The sequence below is a fragment of the Marmota marmota genome, unplaced genomic scaffold, assembly GCF_001458135.2.
Source record: "Marmota marmota marmota unplaced genomic scaffold, marMar, whole genome shotgun sequence".
Taxonomy (NCBI): domain Eukaryota; kingdom Metazoa; phylum Chordata; class Mammalia; order Rodentia; family Sciuridae; genus Marmota; species Marmota marmota.
The window spans coordinates 13,945,114-13,971,432 of record NW_026000174.1 but is presented as its reverse complement, the minus strand read 5'-3'; the positions used below and the strand labels follow the sequence as shown (position 1 = coordinate 13,971,432).

The 26,319-nt window shown below is 38.5% G+C and overlaps 1 protein-coding gene across 1 annotated transcript in view; it reads left to right on the top strand.

Moving 5' to 3' along the window:
• The window catches only part of Ppme1 (protein phosphatase methylesterase 1), a 62,651-nt gene extending 39,445 nt beyond the window's left edge, over positions 1-23,206 (top strand). The window contains exons 4-14 of the mRNA XM_015477430.2: positions 1,071-1,128; positions 1,582-1,633; positions 3,416-3,570; positions 4,090-4,180; positions 8,762-8,827; positions 12,020-12,143; positions 15,557-15,686; positions 16,552-16,596; positions 19,840-19,904; positions 20,524-20,591; positions 22,021-23,206. Coding sequence (XP_015332916.1) covers positions 1,071-1,128; positions 1,582-1,633; positions 3,416-3,570; positions 4,090-4,180; positions 8,762-8,827; positions 12,020-12,143; positions 15,557-15,686; positions 16,552-16,596; positions 19,840-19,904; positions 20,524-20,591; positions 22,021-22,039 — 873 coding nt within the window. The 3' untranslated portion in view covers positions 22,040-23,206. The remainder of the gene's footprint in view (positions 1-1,070; positions 1,129-1,581; positions 1,634-3,415; positions 3,571-4,089; positions 4,181-8,761; positions 8,828-12,019; positions 12,144-15,556; positions 15,687-16,551; positions 16,597-19,839; positions 19,905-20,523; positions 20,592-22,020) is intronic.
• Positions 23,207-26,319: the final 3,113 nt, after the last annotated feature.

Sequence of the window (26,319 nt, the reverse complement as noted above, 5' to 3'; positions counted from 1 at the left end):
TTTTTTTTTTTTTTTTTTTTTAATGAGGTGCTGGGGCTGAGGTTGTGGCTTAGTGGTAGAGTGCTTGCCTAGCATGCATGTGGCACTGGGTTCGATCCTCAGCACCACATAAAAGTAAAATAAAGATATTGTATCCACCTAAAAAACTAAAAAATAAATAAAAATGTGGTGCTGAGGATCGAACCCAGCGCCTCACACATGCTAGGCAAGCGCTTTACCACGAGCTGCAACCCCAGACCTCCTATTTTATTTATTTATTTATTTTTTAATATTTATTCTCTAATTTTAGGTGGACACAACATCTTTATTTTATATTTATGTGGTGCTGAGGATCGAACCCAGTGCCTCATGCATGCTAGGCGAGTGCTCTACCACTTAGCCACACTCAGCCCCTCCTATTTTATTCTTAAAGTTAAAAATATCAGTGACATTTTTTAACTTTAAGTGACATTTTTAACATCTAGTTCACTTGAAGAAGATGATCCCCAGTTGTTTTAGGTTTCTTTAAATCTCTAAAACTGTACCTCTCTCATGGTATTTCTTCCTCAATACATTTTTATTTAGCCTGTAGCACAAGCTTGTACTGCTATCATCTCTCTTAGGTGAATTTTTGGTAGATTTCATGACTGATTTCAGGGTCATACATGATTTAAGTGTCATGTTTGCATAATATCCTGAGCCAAGATATAAACTGATTCACACAGTCTGTATCTAAGGGATTCTCTATCCAGAGTAAGAAAAAGATATATATCCAAGGAATATGAATGAAACTCATAGATAATAGCAGAGCTAAGAGGGTCATTGCCTAAAGTGCTTACACTGTATTTCAGTAAAGAAGAGTTAAGGTTTAAAGAGGAATTTAGGTGGAAAAGCCGTATTTGAAGTTGAGACAACCACAGTGTATTCTAAAAAAGCAGTGAATCATTTATTTTACTTAAAAGTAGAAAGTTTACTGCTGATTTTTTGGTTTCTTTGAATTCTAATGGCAGTTTATTTAATATAGTTATCATTGGTATCTAGGCAAATTTTCTGTCCCATCTGTATCTTACTGCTTTTTGTTTTTCTCCTAGGCAGCGATCATTAGTAGAGTTCAGTGTAGGATTGTGGCTTTGGATCTGCGAAGTCACGGTGAGTGAAGTTCTTAATTGATTTCAATGACACAGTTACCAAGCCTCTTTGAAAAAACTTAATGTGGCCATAAAATAACCCGGTGTATTCCTTGTGGACATATGGGGAATAGTCCTACCTTCCAGCTAGGCTTTTGTAATTATCTTCTTTAGAGTGGCTAACCATAAAGATTTGTCTGTAAGTTAAAGAATTGTTGCTAAATTCATCATATAAAATCCCCATTTTATTGTCAAATTCAAGAAATTTTTTTAAAAAATTTTAAGTTATAGACACAATACCTTTATTTGGTTTGTTTATTTTTTTAATGTGGTGCTGAGCATTGAACCCTGCCTCATGTATGCTAGTCAAGCATTCTACTACTGAGCTACAACCCCAGCCTAAGATATTTTAAAAAGGAATATTGTTGCTTTTATAATTTCATCCTTGGGAACTTTTAAAATATTTTCTTTTTAGGTGAAACAAAAGTCAAGAATTCTGAAGACTTGTCAGCAGAAACAATGGCTAAGTAAGTAACTGAATATTGCTTGTTTATTATGATTATAAATAATAATGTCACATTATCATTTTGCTGATGAGATTGCTGGATGATAATTTACACTGAGAAAATTTTACTTCTCTTCTCCCCTGTTTTTGGTTTATATTTACTACATAATTGTGAAAGAAACTTCCATCTTTCTTGGTATATCCAATGTGATGGTCATCATGTAAAACACTTGGAATTTGTTCAAGGTTAGTTTGTGTTAGCTTTTGAAAAGTTTTCTTCTGCTGATGGAGTTGCATAGAATCTGGATATCTATGTGGGACAGATTGGAAAAATAGTTGAATGCAAGAGGTGTTGAGTATGTTAAGGTCTACATTATTTGTCTGGTTTCATAGATGAGAGCAGGGTATTAAAGAATAACTGAAGATACTCTGGGCCTCAATGAATGAACAATGAATGTAGTATTTACAGTGGCTCTCAAATGTGCTCACTCATCAGAATCATCAGAGAAGTTATTAAAAATACAGATGAGGAGCCGGGTGCAGTGGCGCATGCCTGTAATCCCAGTGGGTTGGGAGGCTGAGATGGGAGGAACAAGAATTCAAAGCCAGCCCCAGTAATTTAGCGAGGCTGGTAAATATGTCCTCAGTTCTATCATTTATAAAATAGTAATAAAGACCTTTCAGACAGAGCTATTAAACAATTATATTAGAGAATATTATAAGAAAGTTCTTAGCACATAGTAGGCACCTGTCTCAGCCATTTTCTGTTGCTGAATACCACAGATGAGAAATTTATAAAGAATAGAAGTTTATTTAGCTCATAGTTTTAGAGGCTGGGAAGTCCAAGAGTATGGTGCTAGCACCTCATGAAGGCCTTCTTGCAAAATAACTTGTGGAGGGCATCACTTGGTGATGCAAGGGAGCTAGAGAGATTTTTCACAGTACCACTCCTGTGATAACCCAGTATCCAGAATTCTCTATCCACTTTGAAAACTCCTACCTCTAAACAGTTTAGCTATTAACATGAATTTGAGGGAGACATTCAAACCATAGCCATTCTAAATAAATATTAGTTCTTTTTTCTTCCCTTCATATCATTTTGTCTTCCAGCGAGTTTTGTGTATGGTATAGAAGCAGCCTGATATCAAAGAAGCTTGGACTTTCTCAACTTCATTATCTCCTTTGATGGTTGCCTAAACTACTTTGTAGGAAATTGCATAATAATTTACATTTGTATAGCAGTGTACTCTTTCAGAGTAGTTTATATTTACTTTGCAGTCAATTAACTTTGCAATAAACATTATTCTTAACCTTCACTTTATAAATGTTGAAATTCACTGTTGGAGAAGTTAATAAACTAATCCAGGATCACACAATAAAACATAAATTGAGGCTGGCATTCATCTTGTAAATCCAAATTTTATTACATTATAGTTGAGAAAACTGAGGCATAGAATAGTTAAATTATTTGTCCAGAGCTTTAAGCTTAGGTTCAAAACAAAGGCATTATATTTATGTAATTGCGCTAAGTGTATGGAACAGTAAAAGTGTGATGTAAAAAAGAAAAATTAGAAAATTTGGGTTCTTAGTCTTTAACTTGGTATTTATTAGGAGAGCTACATATGTGGCTAGCTGCAGAGATACTAGAGGGCATGATTACAGAGGTGTGTTGTAAGATGGCCCTATAAACCTTTGCCATCCCCCAGAACTACTATTTACAGATCAAAGGAAGGATCTGGGAAAGAAAACTAGTTTAATAGTATTGTTAGAGAGTATTACCAGCATTTTCCCCCCATCTCTGCAGGGATGTTGGCAATGTGGTTGAAGCCATGTACGGGGACCTCCCTCCTCCAATTATGCTAATTGGACATAGCATGGGCGGTGCTATTGCAGTGCACACAGCATCGGCTAACCTGGTACCAAGCCTCCTGGGTCTGTGCATGATTGATGTTGTGGAAGGTAAGACCAAATCAGAATCGTTGACTTATAGGAGATATTTCTGATAAATTATTATCTTGTTTTAATTTATTATCAGTTTCATTCATCTTGACATGTCCCACTTGGTCTCTTTTTAAAATTGTATAATCATTTTTCCATATGATTAGAAATTCTTCATTAATATCCTTTTATGGCTAAATCATACTTTAATTGTATGTCATATCCCATAATTTTATTTAACCATTTAAAAAGAAGCTGCCATATCTTTTATGATCCAGACTGAAAAGTCACACTATTGCTTATACACCCTATTCATTGTAGGGGCACTACACAAAGGAGTGATTAACAGTAGGGCTATATTGGAAGCTGGCTATCACATTAGTCTTTGGATTTTGTGAAACTGTATCTTTGTTTTCCCAAGCATTATTGAATTCTGCTGGCACCTGGGGTAGATGTAGAGAGTTGACTCAGTAAGTGTAAATGCTCAGAATAAGTTAAAGGCTGTGGTTAATATTTCTTATATTTTTGTTTAACATCCAGGTACAGCCATGGATGCACTTAATAGCATGCAAAATTTCTTACGTGGTCGTCCTAAAACCTTCAAGTCTTTGGAGACTGCTATTGAATGGAGGTAATTCACAAATATAAGTTGTCTCAATTTTAAGTTTTAAATTGAAGCTTTTCTTTTTTGTCAGCATAAACACTAAGATTAAAGGAAAAAATGTAATTTTCCAAAGCTTTATTATAATACTATGTGAGAAATTAAATTATTTAAAGAGCAGAATTAAAAAAAAAACAACTTTAAATGTTTCAGAATTGGCTAAGTCATTTAAAAACCTATCCTTTTCCAATAAATTGTGATGTTTCCTAAGGTCTTAGTGATTGTAGATCATCTGCTTTGTAGCCACTTCTGCCTCTAAGGTGAGAACTTGGACTAGATGTACTCTAAGTCCTCTTCTATCTCTGATACTCCATGGTTCTAGATTCACATTCTGTGTTTCAGGTAAAATGAAAATGATAGAGAAATAGAGGATGGGTGTAAGTTCCATTCTCAAGAATGTGTTTGAGTTTTAGGTGAATAGTTCTTATAAAAAATGCTGACAAAATTGGCTATGGCTTCTGCTTAAGAAAAGACTGTTCAGTAATAAATTCATTCCTTCAATCACTTTTATTAAATATATATCACTTTTTATATAAATATTTATATTTATTTTATGCTAAAGGATGAAGATTCAGAGATGACTGAAACATATCCTTCCCTCAAGGAGATAAGCCTTGGAATAGAATATCTTCCACATCCTAACTTCCTACCTAATTCTTCAAAATCTATCTATGGTTTCTTCTCCAGAACATTTTCTCTTAATCCTCCATATCATGAGATAACACTCTCAGCAAAATTGCTAAAGTCCTTTGAGTTTATTATTATATAGCACTATTTACTCTTAGTCTTCCAGTCTTCCTTTGAGAGATATGCTCATATATTGTTATTTTCATTATTGCCGGTCTCAGTGCCTTTCCCACATCATAAGGGTAGAAGCTGTTCTCTATTTCTTTTGTACTTTCACACAGCATATAGCATACTGCTGTTTGCCCTAGAAGACAGAACATGTCTATTAACTGAATCAGAGAGATCAATTGGAAACTTAGACACAATGTAGTATATGTATCCTAGAGAGTTTTCCTAGGACATAGGGTCTCATGCTAGAATATGACTTGCCAGAATGATGTTTGTATTTGCTTAGGTTGCTTCTACCATTCCTTGTTCAATATCATAACACAAGATTTAAGATCTCTCAGAAACACCAAAGAGAATGAGAATGAGAATGCAACTGCTGCCAGACATGTACCTCAGGTGCCCTGCCTGCTTCCTTAGTAATAACTAGTGAAAAAAACTTATCTATAATTTATCCTTTTCCAAAATTTTTAAAATTTATTCAGCAGACATTTTCTCTAGTACATAAGATATGTACCTGTTCAAAGGCCTAAGGATAAATTGGAGTCAGTATCTTGCATTAAAAACAAAAACAAGGGGCTAGGGTTGTGGCTCAATGGCAAAGCACTTGTCTAGCATATGTGAGGCACTGGGTTAAATTCTCAATACCACATATAAATAAATGAATAAAATAAAGGTCCATCAACATCTAAAAAATATTTTTAAAAAACAAAACCAAGTAAATACATAAATACAACACAATGAAGAAAGCATAGGAGTTATAGAAGGGCACCCATCCAGGGTTGTGATAGGCCCTATCTTGATTCTAGTGCAGCTACAGAATAGAGTAAGATTTCTGTTTGTTAAATGTTAAGGTGTTCTAGATTCTATGTGTCATTGATTTTTAGAACCTATTTTCTGTGTCCAAGAATCATAAAATATTATGAGGTATTTAATATTTTGTTTTGTACCCCACTGGATATCTGAATCAAGTTTATGACTCTTGGCCATTTTCTATTCCAGATTAAAGAAAAAAATTATTGAAATACGGGGTCAACAGTTACTGCTTTTGCTCCTTGGTCTTGCTAATGCGAAGCAGTAGGGTATAATCACTAAGAAGGGGCTTTGAAAAGTCAGACAGTGAGTTGCATCTTGGTTCCACTGCTCTGGCTCTGAGAAAAATAAAATAGGAAAAAGAGCAGGAAATGGGGTGATAATGGAAGTTGATTAGGAAGCTATTGTAGAAATGTAGGAGAGTAATAAACTAGGCAACAGAAGAAATACGATCGTTGCTGAAAGCTCAGTCCTTGTCCCCGATGCCAATCCAATAATGAGGACATGGTTTTGAGGAAAAGGAAAAAGATAGTTTATTGCTGTGCTAGCAAAGAAGAAACACAAGGGGTTCCCATCCCAAAGGCTATGATTCTGTCCATCATCAGGCTTTTATAGAGGTGAATCAGAGAAAATGAGATTAGGGAGGAGAGATCAGCAAGGAGAAGATCAGGGAGGAGAAGTTAGGGAAAAGATGACAGAAGATCAGAGAAAAGGTTAAGGAAAAGAATATCAGGGAGGAAAAGATCAGGGAGAAAAAGATTAGGAAAAAGAAAAAAAATGTAAGTTTCAAAGCCACAAGGGATATAGTCAAAGCATCAAATGAACCCCTGATACAGTGTGGTAAGATGTATATTTAGAAGGTTGAACTGACAAAATCCACCTATGGATTGAATATTGGGAGAAAGAAGATGGCCAGGAGGGAGCTCAAGGAAGAATTATAGCGATTGTTGGATGAACAGTACAGACAGAAGTCAATTGGGTAGAAATAGGGAAAGGGAATTGGTTTTGGATAAACTGAAATGCTTATTAGAAATCTAGGTGGAAATGTTAAGTAGGAAGTTGTATATACTAGTTAGAAGAGGTTGAGCTACAGACAAATTGGGGAATTGTCATCACTAAGATAACATTTAAAGCTGAAAAATCAAATGCAATCACCTAGGAATTTGATGTTGATAAAAGATCAAAGAGTTGATCTTGGGTATTCCCCCAATATTTAGAGGTTAGGAAGAAGATCCAACAAAGGAAACTGGAAAGTCGCAGTTGGTGAGGTATAAAGTAATCAGGAGGGTAGAGCACATGTTTTTAAAAGGAGGGAGAGAGCAACTGAGTCAAATGCTGCTGAGAAATCAAGTAAGATGAGAACCAGGGAATGACCATTGAATTCAGCATGACAGTAGTAACCTTGACTCATATAAAGCTGGGTGTGGTGGCACATGCCTGTAATCCCAGCAACTTGGGAGGTTGGGGCAAAAGGATTGTAAATTTGAGTTCAGCCTCAGCAATTTGGTGAGACTCTGTCGCAAAAAAAAAAAAAAAGGGCTGAGGATATAGTTAAGTGATAACGGTGTCCAGAGTTCAATCCCCGGTACCAGAAGAAAAAAAAATCTAAATGGAAATATAACAGAAGTATTTGATATATGTATTTCAAATATATATTAATAGACATCAAGACAGTTTATCATTAGAAATGCTGGTGCGTATATTGGTTCAGTTGGTGGTTGAAAGATGAGGTAGTAGTTCTGATTGCTTTTGTTTATCATTAGGTAAGAAATAATATCATTATCTAGGAAGGGGCTTTTAAATCTGCATGATTTTGTGTGTGTGTGTGTGTTACTGGAAATCAAACCCAGGACCTCACACATGCTAGGCAAGCATTTTACCACTGAGCTACATCTCCCAGCCTCTAACTTACATGATTTTTTAAAAAATTTTTTTTAGTTGTAGATAGACACAACATATTTATTTATTTATTTATTTTTTATGTGTGCTGAGGATCGAACCCAGGGTCTCAATGCTCTACCACTGAGCTACAGCCCCAGCCCTTAAATGATTTTTTAAGCTAAAAAATTTGGAGATGTGTTTTTCTGGTGGCCTGCTTTAAGCAGTGTTTCTAGTTTCCCTGGGGATACACAATCATTTTGCTTTGCCCTTAGGTAAACAAGTAGTAAAAAAGACTAATCTATTCAGATAGTCTAAGCTCTATAGCATGGCTGTGTCTTTGTTTTATGCTGTTGTCAAGAATACCAGACTAGACAGTTTATAAACAATGAAAGTTTATTTTTCTCATAGTTTTTGAGGCTAGAAACTCCCCAGATCACAGAGCTTGCATTTGAGGGCCTTATTGCATTCACTGTATGATAGCACAGGGCACCTCATAGTGAGGGAGTTCAAGAGGGAGCCAAACTCACTTTTTTAACAAACCCACCCAACATAAGGATATTAGTCCAATCATGAGGGCTGAGCTCTGTCTAATCATCTCTTAGAGGTCCCACCTTTCAGTTTGTAAGGAACTAGCCCCTGGTATACCAATCCTATTCTGTCCTGTTCCCACTTTGCTGTCCCTTGCTACTCCTTGTATTTGGTTTTCTAAAATCATCTTCCTGCTGACTTTCACATCATGGTATCTTTTTTCATGATATACTTTCTGCCTACAATGCTCTGATCAACTTTTATGTTCTGATTAGCTTCTTCTGTCCTGCACATAGACTTGGCACAAGTACCCCCTTGGTAAATATTTGTAGAACTATAATGACTTTACTTGATTTTTACGACCCAGTTTATAGTTAAGAGAGACAGAGGAGGAAGAATAGTGGTGATTTTCAATAGTGGTGAGCAATATGGGTAACTATAACTTTTTGTTAGATCCCACAGAATCTGTAATTCTAGTAATGTGATGAAATCAATACTGAGTAACCTTCTCTCTCCTTTCTCACTTTTGTCTCCTAGTGTGAAGAGTGGCCAAATTCGAAATCTGGAGTCTGCTCGTGTCTCCATGGTTGGCCAAGTCAAACAGTAGGTCTTACTTTTTCCTTTTGGGCTGGTTAGAAGCTGAATTTTGGTGAGGGAGTTATAGATTGCTTTTTTTTATGTTATACTTACTCATCATACTGACATGCCTTCATTATTTTAGGTAATTTTACAGGTGAGCTTATTTGGGCAAGCCTTATGGATACTTTTTCTTTTTTTTTTTTTTTTTTTTCAAAGAAATCCCAAAGCCAGTTATTATTGTTTATGTAATACTGAATTATGTTAGCAAAACTCTAGGTATTGAAAAGTAAGGCATTCCAGAGAGTTCACATTAAACATTAAGTGTCCACTTTTGACTGACAGCTATGGTTTCATTCTCCTCATAAGCCAGACCTCAGTGTGAGGAAATTATAATATAAAATCTGTGCATAACCAGAGTGAAAGTCAGATTCTAAGGGTGAACTAAAATTATTTAACCCAATTGATCTTTTTTGATAGAGTTACTTGGATCCTGGGAATTGCTGCATAGCCACAAAATAAACTTTAGATGAATTGAGAGAATGTTATCCAACAGAATACATAGGAGTACAAGAGTTAGATGAAAATAATAATGGCATTATTGAGTGGTTACTATTTGCCTGGCACTGTGCAAAGTATTTTATATAAACTGTCTTTATTTTTAAAACCTTGTATTATGGAAAAAATCACAAACATGTTGGAATAATACCATAAACCCCAATGGACTCACTGCCCATTTTTAAAAAGTTACTAACTTATGACCAGTTTTGTTTCATCTGTGTGCCCATTTATTTCCTTCACATGTAAATATTTTGAGGCAAATTCCAAATACAATTTCCTCTGTAACTGGCTTTTAAAACCTAATCTCAATGATATTATCAAACCTTAAAAAATGTAATATCACCAAAATCTAATCTGAATCATATTTATGATTTGTTTCAAATAATTTTTTAAATTTTACTTTTTATTTATACAGCTTATGGGGTACAACATGATATTTCAATATTTGTATTTTTTTGGAATGCCTGATTCTAAATTAGCATATTTAGCACTTTAAACATTTATTTTTTTGGTGATAGATCATTCAAGGGCTCTCTTTTGAGCTACTGCATTATATACTATCTTGTTGTTAGCTTCAGTTCCTACTATGCATTTCATAATTTTTTTTAAAGTTAAGATTAGTGGAGCTGGGATTGTGGCTTAGAGGTAGTGTGCTCGCCTAGCATGCGTGAGGCACTGGGTTCGATCCTCAGCACCACATAAATATAAAGACATTTTTTTAAAACGTTAAGATTAGAATCAAATAAAGTAAATACATAACCAGTTAGTTGATAACTTCTCTTAAGTATGTTTTAACCTACAGGTTTCTTTTTTTTTTTTTTTTCTTGAAATTTATTTACTGAGGAAACATAGTTGTTTACCCCATAGAATTTTTTACATTAGGAATTTACTAAGCAAATCCTCAAGCTGTAAAAAAATACTGCTTTATAGGTGAGGAAATAGAAGTTCAGAGAGATAAATTAATTTCCCACGACTACACAACTAGTAGATAATAAAGCTAAGATTCAAACTCTTATGTATTTGACTTCAAGGCCTGTAGCATGGATTGGTATGCCTAAAAAGACATTTTCAGTAATAATATCAGACAGATACAATGCAGAGGCTTTAAAGAAGATAGGACACTGCCAGGTTCCATGCTGAAATTTTTTGCCCTAAACCTTCTTATCCACACACAGGCATTGGAAATTCAAAGCACATATTTCTTTGTTACACTATTTTTTTTAAATCACATCTGTACTACTATATTATAGATATGAAACTCAGCACTCGCAGTTCATTGAAAACCCTCACTTAACAAAATATTTATGAATATACACTTTACTAAAGGTTTGGGAGAATATAAAGAAGTTATCATTCTTAAAAATCTCCACTGACCCTTCAATTTATTCCAGCCTTTTTATTTTCCTTCTTATCTTCTCTCCTTTTCTCCCTTTTTTCAAGGGCAAAAGTAACTTCCTCTATATCATGTAAAGTAGACCTTGATACTGGCCTCTACCCAGGCCCTTGGGATTTTTACTGTTAGCACTTGTCAGTGTATTTTTCCATCAAATTCTCTCGAAAGGGATTAAGTACCAGCTTGCTCATATAATAATAATAATTTTTCTACCTAATTTCATAATATAAAGAGATACTATTTGGTGGGGTAGGAGAGTGGTAACCAGGAATTAAACCCAGCCAGGGGTGCATAACAACTGAGCCACATCCCCAGCCCCCCACCCTCCGCTTTTTTTTTTAACATTTTATTTTGAGACAGGGTCTCACGAAGTTGCTGAGGTTGGCTGTGAACTCGTGATCCTCCTGCCTCAGCCTCCTGAACCTCTGGAATTACAGGCATGCACCACTGTGCCCTACAACAGATATCATTTTTAAGAGAAAAACACCTAGCAATAATTGGTTAGATCAGATGGTCTATTCAGCTGGCCATGGTTGTTCTAATTGCCAGTTTCTTTCAGCCAACTAAAAAGTAGGTCAGGCATGGTGGGGCACGCCTGTAATCCCAATGACTCAGGAGGCTGAGGCAGGAGGATCACAAGTTCAAAGCCACCTCAGCAACTTAGCAAGGCCTTAGCAACAACTTAGTAAGGCCTTAAGCAACTTATTGAGACCCTGTCTCAAAATAAAAACAAAAAGGGCTAGGGAGGTAGTTCAATTTTTAAGTACCCCTTGTACCAAAAAATAAAAATAAAAGTAGTATCTTTTACCATTTCATCTGAGTCTTATTCTACTGTAAGCAGAGTACGACAAAAAAACACCATGCGTTGGAGTTTGTTGGGGCTGAATTTGCACACCAGCTTAATCCACCCATAAATAATCCTTTCCAGATAATCCTGGACAATTATTATCTCTTCAGGGCTACTTCATATGATTATAATGATAATTGTATAAAAGAACACCAATAAAACTTTTGTCACCATGCCTCAGGAAATGGTTGTTCCTTTTCTATGGGTCTATATTAGTACAAGAGCTGAAAACCAGCCATTGGAGTATAGTTACATATTGGTCATGTTTTTTCACATTTTCACATTCTCCTTCTTCCAAGAGCATTATTAAGTTCTAATTAACATTTGATTATAAAAGGCTGTAAATATGGGTATCTCTGAAACAATTTGTGATAGAAAAGAGATATGTAATAGTAATTTTATTTTTTAAAAAATCTAGGTGTGAAGGAATTACTAGTCCAGAAGGCTCAAAATCTATAGTGGAAGGAATTATAGAAGAAGAAGAAGAAGACGAAGAAGGAAGTGAGTCAGTAAACAAGAGGAAAAAGGAAGATGACATGGAGGTAGGTGAAGGCCTGCTGTCTTAGAAAGATAGGGTAGGGAATGGTTCTAAGTGTGATTACATATTTTAGGGGACAGAGACAATAACGTAAGAGATACTTAAGTTAAATATAAGATAAAAAGCACTGTCAATAGTTTTGACCAGTTGCAATGTAAAACCTTAAAGTATATAATCTCCCCTTAAACAGAACTCCTTTCTCACCAGACTTTCTCATCTCTCCCTCTGTTCCTGTAGTTTCTCATGAGAAAAAGCCCATTTCTTACCTGTCTACTCTAAGCCCATCTAAATTTTACTCAGCTTTCAAGGTCTATCTCCTTGGAAGTGTTTTCTGACCTCCATTTATCAGTCCATTTCTAGTACAGCACCTAAAGTTGATATGACACAACTTAGTATTTCTTTTAGAAATTGTGTTTGTTGAGCCATAGTACAGATTGTCGTAAACCACATTAAAAAATACAGTGGTCTCCTGCTAGTTATTTCTAGGTTGATGGTCCGTGTTGTTCTCCACTTGTGTAAAAATTGTATAACAAGCAAAAAAAAAGTGTGCATTTTTAGGGCAGAAACTGATGTTCTGCATGAATTTCCCTCAGCATTTATCTCAGGCTTGTGTGAGCAGTAAGTGTTCTGTGAGTACTGGCTAGACAGTTGGTTTGAGGACAGTAATGGAAAGGGGTGCTTTTTTTCTCGGAAATGTCTAGTGACTATGAGCAGCAGACTTTCTGGAATGGATTATAAATATCTTACTAATGACAAGTAATTGGCTTGGTGTAACCACATTCTCCTTTACTTTTGTAGATGCTACTTATTATTAGCAAGGAGAGAACATTTTTTAATGGTATTTTTAATTTAATGAGGATCTTCTTGCCATCCTTAAGATCAGTGATCAGAATAATACTTGGTATATCTTCAGAGTTTGCAAAAATATAAATAATACATTGTCTATTTGGCCCTCCCAACACCCTGTGAGATCTTTTCTTCCATATTACAGTATAGTAACTGAGGCTCAGAAGTTAAGAGTCTTTCTCAAGGTAACGAAGCAGGTATTTAGTAGATTTGAGACTTAGTATGTTTTATTACTTCTTACCTTTTATGTGCTAGGCACTATCCTGAATACTTAACATTTGTCAACTCTTAACATTTGTCAATTTATCATTTTAGCTCTGCATTGTAAAAATTATCATCATTTTTGTGTCTCAGGTATAGATACTTTCTTAACAGTATCACATAAAAGTAACAGTAACACATAAAAGTTAGAGTTAAAACACACCAAGATCCTCTGATTTTCAATTCCAACTCATTTTTTGTTTGCAATTTTTTTATAAGAACCATTATATGATTTTATAAACTCCAGCAGTTTTGTTGAGAGGACAAACTGAAGTGCATCAGTTATTATCCATTAGCCATCACTTCCTATTTCTCCCCAACTCTCCTAGCCTTAGGCAATCACTAATCTACTTTCTGTCTTTATAGCTTAACCTATCCTGTACATTAAATATAAATGGAATTATACAACATGTGGTCTTTTGTGGCTGAGTTCTTTTACCTTAGCATAAGGCTTTTAAAGTTCATCATGTTGTAACATGTATCAGTCATTTGTTTCTTTTGTGTCTAAAAAATATTCCATTTTACGGATATGCTACATTTTATCCACTTATCAGTTGATGAACATTTGGATTATTTCCACTTTTTTTTCTATTATGAATAATACTGCTATGAATATTTACTTTGCAACTTTTGTATGGACATAGATTTTTATTTTTCTTGACTACGTATACCTAGGAGTGGATTGCTGGATCATCTGGTAAGTATGGGTAACCTTTTGAGGAACTGTTTTTCAAAGTACTGCAACATTTTACATTCCCACTAGCAGTGTCTGAGGCTTTCAGTTTGTCCATGTCCTTACAACACTGTTACTATCTCCCTCTTTGATTATAGTCATCCTTGGGGGTATAAAGTGATATCTGGTTGTGATTTTGATTGTATTTCTGTAATAACCATTGATGGTGAGCATTTTTTCATGGCATTAGTGTCCATCTGTCTCTCTTCATTCTTTTGCACATGGATATTTATCTATTTAGTTACCTCAACACTGTTGAAAAGACTGTCCTTTTCCCATTGAGTGCTATTGATACTCTTAGCAAAGGTCATTTGAAATCACGTGCGCGCGCGCGTGCGCGTGCACACACACACACACACACACACACACACACAGGTTTATTTCTGGGTTCTCTGTTTCCTTGGTCTATTTTTCTTCATGTCAGTATCAAACTTAATAGCTTTGTAATGGTTTGACATCAGGGAATGTGAGTCCTCCAATTTCATTGTTTTTGTTTGTTAAGAAAATCCTCAAAAAAAAGTTACTGGGCTTTTGATAGGGATTACATCAACTCTATAGGTCACTTTGGGTATGGACATCTTAAACATCCAGTGATTTTTTTTTTTTTTCTTTAACATGTTTTGTTATTATCTCATGTTTCCTTTAAAATTTTCATATTGTGGTTAGTGCAGTATCCCAATTATTTATTCCCAGTATATTTTACCTATTTCAGTAATGCAAAATAGTAAAAAAAAAAAAAAAGCAATAAAATAGAAACATTTATTTGTTTAGCTAATACTTGATTGTATACCAAGTGCCATCCACTTTCCAACTGTCAAGATAAAACATGTTGACATGTTTTCATATTTGTGTCATATTTCTCTTTTGAATTACTTCTGCAGGAACAGTATCTCATTATCATAAATCAAAATATGAGGAAAAAATACTTTACCAACAAAATCAACCTATTTTCAATTTTACCATCTGTTTTTTTCACCTAAGCACATCACTTTTTTCCAACAGTAATTCTAACCTAGATGACATGTAACAGTCCATTTCTTTCACTTAATACTGTAAACATTTTTTTATCCTACAGTGTGGTATTTGTAATTATTCTTTTGATGATATGTTCTTTTTTCCAACTGAGTATAAGAAAAGTTTGATCTTGGCTTTACAATTTACCAGTTTGTGATCTTATAAGTTACCTGTATCATTAAAGCTAATAAAAATAGCTGGGCATGGTGGCATGTGTCTGTAGTCCTGCTACTCAAGAGGCTGAGGCAGGTGGATCATGTGAGCCTAGGAGTTTAGAGCCAACCTAGGTAACACAATAATACTTCATCTCTTTAAAAAAGAAAGAAAGGAAAAAAAAAAACTAATAGAAGTAAAAAAGAAAACTTTGGATTATCTAAAAATGGAGATTTCAATAACCTGTGTAAGATTACCATAGGATTAAGTGTTTAATAAAATGCCTGGAATTCAGTAGGTCCTTAGTAAGTGCTAGTTTCCTTCCCTTTCCTTTTCTCAGGGACCTAGTTTTTATCCTATTCCTCCAGGGGTGGCCCTCAGAGACTCAGAATGTGCTCTTATTCCTCCAGACCAAGAAAGACCATCCATATACCTGGAGAATTGAACTGGCAAAAACAGAAAAATACTGGGATGGCTGGTTTCGAGGCTTATCCAATCTCTTTCTTAGTTGTCCTATTCCTAAATTGCTGCTCTTGGCTGGTAAGTACATACATACGTGTGTGTGTGTGTGTGTGTGTGTGTGAACTTAGCTGCAGTAACAAAATATCATAGATTCGGTACACAACAGATAGGTATTTTTTTCACAGTTTGAGAAGCTGAAAGTCTGACATCAGGGTACCAGTAAGATTGGACTCTGATAATGGTTCCCTTCCTGGTTTGCAGATCATTGCCTTCTTGTGTGTTCCTATGTGGACCAGAGAAAGAAAGAACGAGCTCTCTGGTGTCTCTCCTTATAAGGACACTAATCCTTTTGTATCAGAGCCTCACACTTTTGGCCTCACTTAACCATGATTACTTCCTATAGGTCCTAGCTTCAAATACAGTTACATTAGAGGTTAGGGGCTCAACATGAATTTTGGAAAACAGTTAAGTCCATAATAGTATATTGTCACCTGAGTATAACCTTTTTAAAACTATTAACCAAAGTTAATCTTTTGTGCCCTTTCTCCTCTCCATATCCCAATTCCTACACCTAACTAAGCATATGTATCTATTGGGATGTCCTGATTTGGGCCTGACTTTTGTACCTGATTAAGACCCGTTCCCCCTAGAGCTAGATACCGTGGTGTAAGGATAGCCTGACTGTTTATGAGAATCAAAACAGTAAAACCTTGTTTCCAGAATCCACTTTAAATGAGCAAAATGATTGTAGGGAAATCTCAAACCTGGAAAGTTTTATCTGGTAAAACTATACCATCTTGAATTTAGGATCAGCATTAATGTGAATTAAGAATGTCATGTTTACAACTTTATCACAATTTTACTTAATATTGGAAAAGCAAAACCTGTTTCACGGGGTCTTTTCTGGAAAGATACTTTTATTGATTCTCTTGTTTTGTTCTAGGTGTTGATAGGTTGGATAAAGATCTGACCATTGGCCAGATGCAGGGTAAGTTATCCACAAATTATGCCCTTGGTCTCATTTTCTGAGGGCAGAGAAATAGGTAGTCATGTGGAAATTGATATTCTAAGATGATGAGATACAATGGAAAGAACAGGAACTTTAGAGTAAGACCTACCTTTGACTTTTACCTCTACCTCCAACCCACCATATAATTATGGGGCAAGTGTTTCTCTTTTCTGAGCAATATTCCTCCCTCCTCTCCCCCCTACCTCTCTTTTTCATCTAAAAATGAGGATTATAAAACTATGTTTCAGAATTACAAGAATTAAAATGAGACCATGTGTTTGAAAATAATAAAGTACTACATAGGTAAGTAAAATTGTGGACAGAGATATTCTATATACTGATCAATGCTTTTATTATTTTAAAATTTTTTTAGGAAGGGAAATATCCAAGATAATCCAGATACCAAAAGATCTAAAAATCTATTTAGAAGATAGCATGGTGAAGTGGTGAAAGCAGGTGCTCCAAAGCTGAGAGAAATGGGTTTTGAATATTGTAATATTCTTTCCTAGTAATTGTTTTACCTGGAGCAAGTTACTTGACTTGTCTCAGCTTTGGTTTTTTTCATGAGTGAAGTGACAAAATTAATGGCAGTCTCAAAGGGATTGTGAAGTATAATGAGTAGGAAAGTGACAGATTGATCATTGTGCACAGGTTCAGGTGTGTTGGCCATATGGCATTGGAGACAGCAGGACCAATTTTGTAGAGTTTCTTGCTTTAATATGGGTAAAAGACCTGGTGAAAGTGAAGTCGAAAGACATTACATCTGGGGTGATGGGAAGAAGAGGTGCCAACTCCTAAACTACATGGATTCACGCTTAAGCAGATTCTGTTCTTAACCTTTCTTCTTAGTGTTACTAGTTTTGTGACCTGAGTGAATTGCCAACTTCTTTAATCCTGAGTTTCTCTATCTATAAAATGGAGATAATAATATATCTTAATACTTACTTACAAGATTGAAGTAAGAAAATGTGGGAGAAGTAAGATTCTGACTTATGATACTTTTCATTGTGTCTAGCAAACATAGTATATGTAATTTCTCATTAGATGCCCTCCTGTTTCTTCAGTATGGACTATCCAAGGCCACCTTCTCTTTAAGGAAAGTATCCCATGAGTAGAGAGTAAATGGCTAGGTTGAAGGATGTTCCATTGAACAAAGGAAAGTGGCTAAGTCTGCATAGATCCTAAGCTACAGCTTTCCCAGCACTTGTGTTCAAATCAGTCAAATGTGTTATAGAATTCTAGAAATCTACCACTTATTCATGGTGCAACTTGGATCAATGAAAATATTCCCATTTCATAAAATAATTATGGGAATAATTGTGAGGATTAGTCATGAACGTGTTAATTTATGTGTACCCAACCCAATGTTATTAGTATATATGAGTTCTTCCTAGTTACTTATTTCCTATTCTCCCAAAGAGGAATGAAAAATAGTAACTAGTTAAATAGTTAAAAAATAGTAAATAGTTATCAGAGGCTGACCTCATAGAAATGGTGTTGGGTCTAGTCATTGTTCAGAGATTCATTCATTTATCCACGATTTAAGCACCTACTCAGTGCCCCACTCCTGTGTTGGTATATAGAGCAAGTAATAATACTAGCTCCTGTTCTTGTAGAAATGACATGCCCTTTGGGAGGTAAGCACCAGTGGCATGTAATATATAACAAAGAGGGGCACCCACTGCTGAGTGTTTGGATCCAAATGCATTAATAGTAGTACCTTAAAAGATTGAAAGGAGAGGCAGCTTGGCTGGAGCCCTAGAGGCAGCTTACTGCAGGAGGAGGGTCCTAAGCAGGGCTTTACCGAATGGAATAGTTTCAATTCATCCACTAAGAAAGCAGCATTGTGCCGCAGTCTGGCTGGGCACAAAATAACCGAGCTGCCACAAAGCCTTTTAGGTTCAAACAGCAACTCTTTTTTCCCCGAACTCCCACCGGCACTCTACACACAGTTCCCGGGAACACACTCCCTCCACCGGGCTCCGTGAGCCAATTCTCCCGGAACCCTGGGAGAACTCAATGGGAACTCCAAAGTAGCGGGCGGGTGCAGGATCTGCCCTAATCCCAGAGCCGCCCTATGCCCCCCCACCCCAGCAGGGTGACCTTTCAACCATTCCCTCTGGCAAAATGCCAGGCGTCTTTCCGACTAAATTTCAACAGCGTTAGACAAGACATTTCATCCATCATGACCTCAGTTTCATGATCTCAAAACAATGTTAGTGTTTATCCTGTGTAATTTTATAGGATAGATTTGAGAATCTATTTTAAAAGTTGATAGAATAACAAAGAAAAAAACTTTTTGAAACACTGTGTAACTACGGTGAGAAGCACAAAATGAGGACCAGGACTTCCAGAGCTTATTATTTTGTAAATGAAAAGCTGAGCCACTGAGTCTGTTCATTATACCTGTGGGTGCCTTTGGTCTTGGTCACTTATCCTTTATCTCCTTAGGGACCTTCTTTATCAATGATCTCTATTCTTTCTCTCTCCCTCCTTCAATTTTGTCGGAGTTGGGATCAAATCCAGGCCCTCATACATACAAGGCAAGCAATCTACCTTGAGTCCATCCCCAGCCATCTGTTCATCTTTAATAGTTCCACATTAGTTGTGATCTTAGTGTTTCAAAGGACAGTGTTAAGAAAGTACTTAGTTCAGTGCCTGACACAAAAATACTCAAACAGTAACTTTTGTAATAATAAACATCAAAATTCTTAAATAGTCTACAAAAATCCTTAATGTGGTTACTGCTTACCTCCAGAACCAAGCTTCCTGTTATTTCCAGGAATAAATACCACTTCAAGTTTTCCCTCCCTTGTGAAGGCTGTTCTTTCTGTACAGGAGCCTTCCCGTTGGATTGTGAAGCCCCTTTCCCATGCTCTCACAGCCCCAAGTGCCCGTTTTCATCATAGCAGCTACATGCTGCATTTAAATATTGATTTTTGTGTTTTATTCCTCTACTAGACTATAAATCCTGTGAGGAAAGGATCTTTTTCCTGTGAGTCTTGCCCAAAGTAAATGCACATTAAATAGGTATAAAAGGGAAAATAATTGACCAGAGGTTACAATTACAGGTATTTATATCATCATCAAAGACTTGGTCATTGGGTCTAAGAGGTTTGGGGTGGGGGAAGGTGCTATATTCCTGGAATGGCCTGTGAAACTGCAGAGGTAGTAAGGAGAGGATAAGTCCCTGAGGTTGCCTGGCTTTGTTTTTTTCTCCAGGGAAGTTCCAGATGCAGGTCCTACCCCAGTGTGGCCACGCAGTCCATGAGGATGCACCCGACAAGGTGGGTCTGGTACTGAAAGACGTAAAAGGACAAAGTGTGAGAGTAACTTTGGATATCACAGAAGACAGGACAAGCTTCTTGAGTCTCAGCCTGCATTACCCGCGGCAGCTGCTGTAGGTGGGGCCTGGGTAATGCACCAGCTCCTCAAACCTCTCCCTGGCAGATGCTTATGATCTGGGCTTTGTGGGTCTGAGCTGAGGAGCTGCTGCCACCCTGCTATTTTATACAAGGGTCCTTGGTTAAGATCTCAAGTTCTCCTTCTCCGTATACCTAAAAGCCAAATGGAAGAAGGGATCGTTGGAGTAGAAACTACATCCTAAACTCCAGTCACAATTAGGAATTAATATGGGCTTCTCCTTTGGGAAAAAGGTGCTTGTAACTCTGAAAAGCTGCTTGTAACAAGAAGCTCTCATTCTTCCTGAACTCTCTGGAGCCATCCCTGGCAAGGATGGTGCAGAGGAGTCTCCCACCCTGGGTTCTTTTGCTCTTAAGTTGCCCAGATTGATGGGACTGATGTGAGGACACCACCAAGCCTGACCAACCAACAGATGCTCACAGGACTCCCAAGGCTAGCAACATTACTCACCTTCATATGACCTGGAATCTCTCCCTTTTTCAGGTAGCTGAAGCTGTTGCTACTTTCCTGATCCGGCACAGGTTTGCAGAGCCCATTGGTGGATTCCAGTGGTAAGGATATACAAGGGTTTAGAGCCCTGCGGTGCTGGCCAACCCAATACACAAGCATTTGCAGGGTTATCAGTACTCTGCTTTACCTCTGTTTTGTTTGGGTCACCATGCCCCTCCTTCCTCCTCCTCAACAAAGGGCATGGCATGTGTCTTTCTACAGAGCCACGTGGGTTGTTGGCCCAATGAGCTGTTGCTGAGACTGCAGTTGAGTCACACCTTGTCTCCCACCCCTCACTGTAGTGTGCATTTCTTCTTGAAGCACTCCTTCTTTGAGGAGTCTGGAATGGGAATTTGTCCTTATCTGGAGAAATTCTCTACTACTGAGCAGAGCTGGGAAGGCCATTGGGGGAGTTTGAGCAGGATTTTAAGCCTCAGCACGATTGATAACTGGGAGTAGGCAATTCTTTGTCATAGGGGGCTCTCCTCTACATTGAAGGATGTAGCAGCATCCCTGCCTTTACTTGCCAAGTGGCATTAGTACTTCCTGTACACAGTTCTGACAGTCAAAAATGCCTGCAGGTATTACAATATCTTTTAAGGGAGGCAAAAGTGAGAAAACCACTGGTCCAGAGGAAAAAAGGAGACCAGGCCTCTCATCCCAGGAAGTCCTTCATTGGGAGACACAGTTGAACTCCTTTGGGGAGGAGAGGCATGTTGACCTACACCAGTGGTTCAGGCCACTTCATGGACCTCCTAGTCTGTGCTGCAAAGGCCCTTGGTTCTGAGAGATCCAGTCAACTTGATGAGTTACTCCTGCCATTGGAAAGCATCTTGTTGTATTAGTAGTAGTAGTAGTAGTGGTGGTAGTACTGGGGATTAGATTGAACCCAGGGGTACATTGTCACTGGGCTGCATCCTCAGTCTTTTTGTTTTATTTTATTTTATGACAGGGTCTTGCTAAGTTACTGAGGCTGGCCTTGAACTCTGTCCTCCTGCCTTAGCCTTCCTAGTTGCTAGGATTACAGGTGTGCCTGGAAAGCTTGGAAAGCTTCTTCTTTTGATGAGGGTTCAGAGGAACTTGCTCCTTACCCTCAGAAAGCTTGAAGAAATATTTTATGCCTTAGACAACTCTGAACACCACGGCCTGGGAAATGATAGTGACAGGCAGAGAAAGTATCAGAGATGATGACAGGATGCTGTCACAAAAGTGACAGTCTTAGGCCATTCCACACATCTAGCAACTGATCATTGATGGATCCCAGGAATCAACAATAAATGCTTCATTTCTCTTAATGAATAGTTTTGGGGACCCGTGGTCAAATGAGCAGTACAATGAGTGCAGACCCTGTGTCTAGCCCTGAGTGAGGCCATGAGAAAATGGGACAGATATGCAAGGGCTTTGGTGGTGGTCATAGGGAGGGAGACAGGTAAGTATGGGAGAAACTATTGGTAGTTACATTTGTTTCCCTTCTCTTTTTACTCTTGACAGTGTGTTTCCTGGCTGTTAGTGACCTGCTTTCCACCCCTCCCTCAACATTGAGCTCTGTTGTAAATACATCGCACCAGAGGCCACTGTGATGCCGCTGTCTCCTCCTCACCATCCTGCCCGGCCATGTGACACCGGCTCCCTATAGACGGGCATCCCCAGATGTACAAACCCTTTTGTGTATTCCTGCCAAAAGCATTGTTTTCCAGGGCCCTTGTTCAACATTGGCCTGCCCAGTCCAGGGTCCCCAGCTTTTACCCCTTCCCTGTATAGGGGTAGCCTCTGCCTGTTCTCCCTGCCTTGCCTTTGGAGAATACCCATTCCTGGCATCATGCAATGCACCTGGGCCTAGGTGTCTCTTCAGGCTCAGGGACCTCCATTCTCTGTGATTATTCTTGGCATGGTCCTGCCCTACCTCATGGGATGGACAATGCACAGGGTGGTCCTTATTTTTCCCCTAATACCAGTCAGGTACCTTTTTATCCCAGTCTTACTCTTCTAGGTTCAGAAGACCCAGAGAAGCCAGGATTCCAGCCTTAGGTACAGGGAGGGGTGGTGGATAGGTAGCAAGCATCACAAGAAACCAGCCTGAAAATCAGGTACAGCCAGTCCAAGCACATGGCCTCCCATCTGGGTGAGCCCACTATCCCACTCCCACATGTCTGGGCACCTGCCCTGGGCTGAGGCCAGGCTGCTCCAGGGGCCTCGAGCCCTCACCTGACAATGAGCAACCCAGGTTAAACACAGCCCATGCACAAAGCCATAGGCTAAAACCTGTGGAATTGTTTTTAATAATTGAATTTAACCATTTTCATAGTTGGTTCTGGAGGTGTGCAGAATGCCCACTTGCCTCTTCTAGGCCCACAGCTTCTCATTGCCATTTGTGGTTTCCAAGCTACTCTACATAGAAACATTACAACCTAGCATCCCCAGTCTTTGCCCTCGTCCAGCTGCCTCATCCCCAGCATCGCAGCCTCCCCCTGCTGCCCAGGCACGCCATTTCCAAGGGCAGGGAGGGGCAGTCTCCTAAAGCCCATCTTTTCTGTGACTGTCTAGGTGATGTGTAGCCCCCTCCACCTTTCACCCAACAACTTCCTATCCCTGTCCTGCTGCAGGTCCAGAATCTGGGACCTACTTTGTTTGTTATTTATGACCTTGTTTAAAGAAAATAAATATCTCCCAACCTTTATGCATCTCTGGAGTTGTCCTTATTTCTGCTAATCTGGGGGAAGAGGTACAGTTCATTGAATTTTTGTTACAGAAATCCAAAAACCACTTTTCCTGTAGCCTGTGAGTATTTGTGCTCTTCTTGCTCCCCAGATCAAAATACCTAGTGGGGTGGACAGAGCCAGTCTCTACTATAGCCAAGGGAACCTGGATTCCAGTCCCATTTCTTTTACTGGCACAGAACAGTATAGTCTGCCTACATAGCCTCAATCATTCATGGCTTCACTTTTGCCAATATCCAAACTTAAGCACAACCTAGATGTCTCCTGAATTCTAACCCTTAGATGCCTTAGGTCTCTTCCAGAAGACCAAAAGCATCTTCATATTCACCACTTCTAACACTGTCCTCATCTTCTTTCTCAAATTTGCCTTCTGTCCTTCCTAACACAGTAAGAGATAGCTACAATCAAGTCTTCAGTGGTCCAGACCCCCTACACTGTTCTCTCACACCCATATCCAGTCTGCCACCACATCTGTCTACTCCCTCTTCTCTGTCCCTCTTTTCCATTTCACAGCCATTCCCTAGCCTAGGCCTCATCAACTATGAACCAGGTCACCAGTAGGCTTGCCAGTTTCCTGCCACAGCCCCTCCCTCCTTCGGTCATCCTCCACATGCTATTGAAGTCATCTTTCTAGTAGGCTTCAAAGCCAGCTGCCTAAATGAGAACCCACGGCCTGCCTACTACTAGCTGTGCTGTAGTTTCCTTGTCTAGAAAATGAAGATAAATAGCACTTGGCATACAGGGTCTTAGCGACTATATGTGTTAATAATAGGTTAACTGAAGAAAATAAAATATATTAACTGGCTCTCAGTAATAGAACATGGTAGGCAATAAATAGTTCCTATTATGTGACACCTTTATTATACTTAAAACTGTCTTTACTCAAGAGTGGCCCATGAGCCACAAGCACCAGTTCACCTGGAGTCTTATAGGTTGTGTTCCCACCCAGATCTATTGAGTCAGAACTTACGTGTTTTAACAGGTACATTAACGTCAAAGAAGTTCTGGTTTAGATGTTCACTAAATATTTCTGAGTAAATCATGAGCTCCCTAGCAGAGGAGAGAAAGGCCTGCCTTCTTTGTGATCTGATTTCTCCCATCCATCCTGTGAAGTGCCTCTGCTGGGCTATTGCCCCTTGTCCACAGGGGGGCAGCATGATCACTTGTATGGCTTTCAGGAACACTGGCTTTTGTTCACCAGGCAAGTCAAAATAATTACTAAATTTGAGCATCATCTCATTTACTTGACATAACTTAATCCTCAGAGTAACCCTATGAGATAGGTGCTATTTATGTTCCTTTTACAAGTAGGGAGACAGGTCCAAATTCACCCAGCCCAGAAGTGACAGTGTCAGAATTCAAAGGTAGTTTTCACATCACCCTGTCTTCTGAATGATAGAAGGGACAGAAGTCCCTAAACAGAAGTCCTATCGGCCCAGATACCTTACTTAAAAGAGGAGAAGGAGTGTGACCAGAGAAATGAGGCCTCTGTAGGCTTAGTGAATAGGGGCAGAGGCTGAATGGGATATTTGTTGAGCTTGTCAGGTACTTTGCTAAGCACTTACATCTCCATTCATGGTTATGTAGGTGTCCATCAAGCATAGGCATCACCATCCTTAATTCAAAGGCAAGAAAATGAAATGTCTTGCCCACAGCCACGACTAGGGTGGCAGCATCTTTTGTCTTCTGACTCCAAGTCTACTGAACATTCACTATACCCCAGTGGAGAGGACCATTTGTATGTTCACTTACCATATCTTTCATGAGGACTGACTATGGGCTGGCCTTAACTGTGTCCTTACAGAGCATATAGATCAGCACATGTGGACTCAGAAAGGGAATCAGGGGTCCTGAATGAAGGATCACAGAGCCAGAAGAAGAATGTTTGGGTCCAGCCAAAATCATTCTGTCACTAAAGTTCCAAGGGGAACTCCTTCCAAAAAAAGGAAGATAGGCATGTTTTGGAGGCAGACACATCTAATGCGGGAAGAGGATAATCTTGAGATTGAGAAGACTCAAAGACATAAGGGGAGCAGGCATGGCTTCTTTGTACTATATTCTTAAGATACTCTCCTGAGGACTTACTTGTTCTTTAAGTAAACCCAAGCCCTGATTCTGTGTCTAATGGCCAGTGGAACATTGGAGACAAAAAAGTTGAGGCCTTTAAAATGAATTTACAGTCTAGTGAGGCAATTTAGAAATAGTAACCACATTGAATAAAATTTATAGGGGAGCAACTAAGCTCATCTGGAAACAGGCCTGGGACCATTCCACAGAAAAAGTGGCATTTGAATTGAAACTTGAAACATCACAAGGTGGAGGTGGAGAAGAGGCGACTAGTCCATTTCAGATAGAGGGAACAGCATAGATGAGCCGGGAAACTTGAAAGTCAGTCTTAAAACTGGTAGGAAGATTACTACAGCTGGGAGATGAGCCAGGAGAGGGGATGTAGGAGTCAGGGCATAAAGACCTTGAGTGGGGAGTTTTCAGAAGTTACACTAAGCAGGGATGTCACAGGATCAGCTTTTTCTCTTTTTTTAAGGAAAGTTATCATGGTAATCTGTGTAGATGGATTGGTGGGTGCCAGACTAGAGGCTGGGAGATCAATAAACAGCAGTTATAGCAGTCCAGGTAAAAAGTTCAAACTGGGAAAAGGGCTACAGGGATGAGAGAAAGGGTCAGTCTGAATATTTTGGAGGAGAAATGAATAAAATCACTTGGATTTGGAGATAGGGAGCAGTAACTGTTGAGTTGGATTCAGGGCCCTATCATCAGAACTGGGGTTAGGGGGCTAAAAGGTCAAGACTTAAGAAGAGGGACTACAAGAGCAGCAGAGGAAGCAAAGGGCAGTCAGATTCTTCCCTGCAGTAAGTGTTTGGTTAGCAACCTCAGAACCAACTAGCCACCCCCTCAGCTGCCAGAGTCAACGCATTTTCACTCTTGAGTCCACGACTCAGCAAGTTACATAAACTCAAGAGGCGCCCTTATTCCTCGAACTGGCTTCCTCTCCCAAAAGTTTGCTAGAAAACCCTAGCTCATAGCCAGGCAGAACCTTGGAACCTGAGACTGGCCA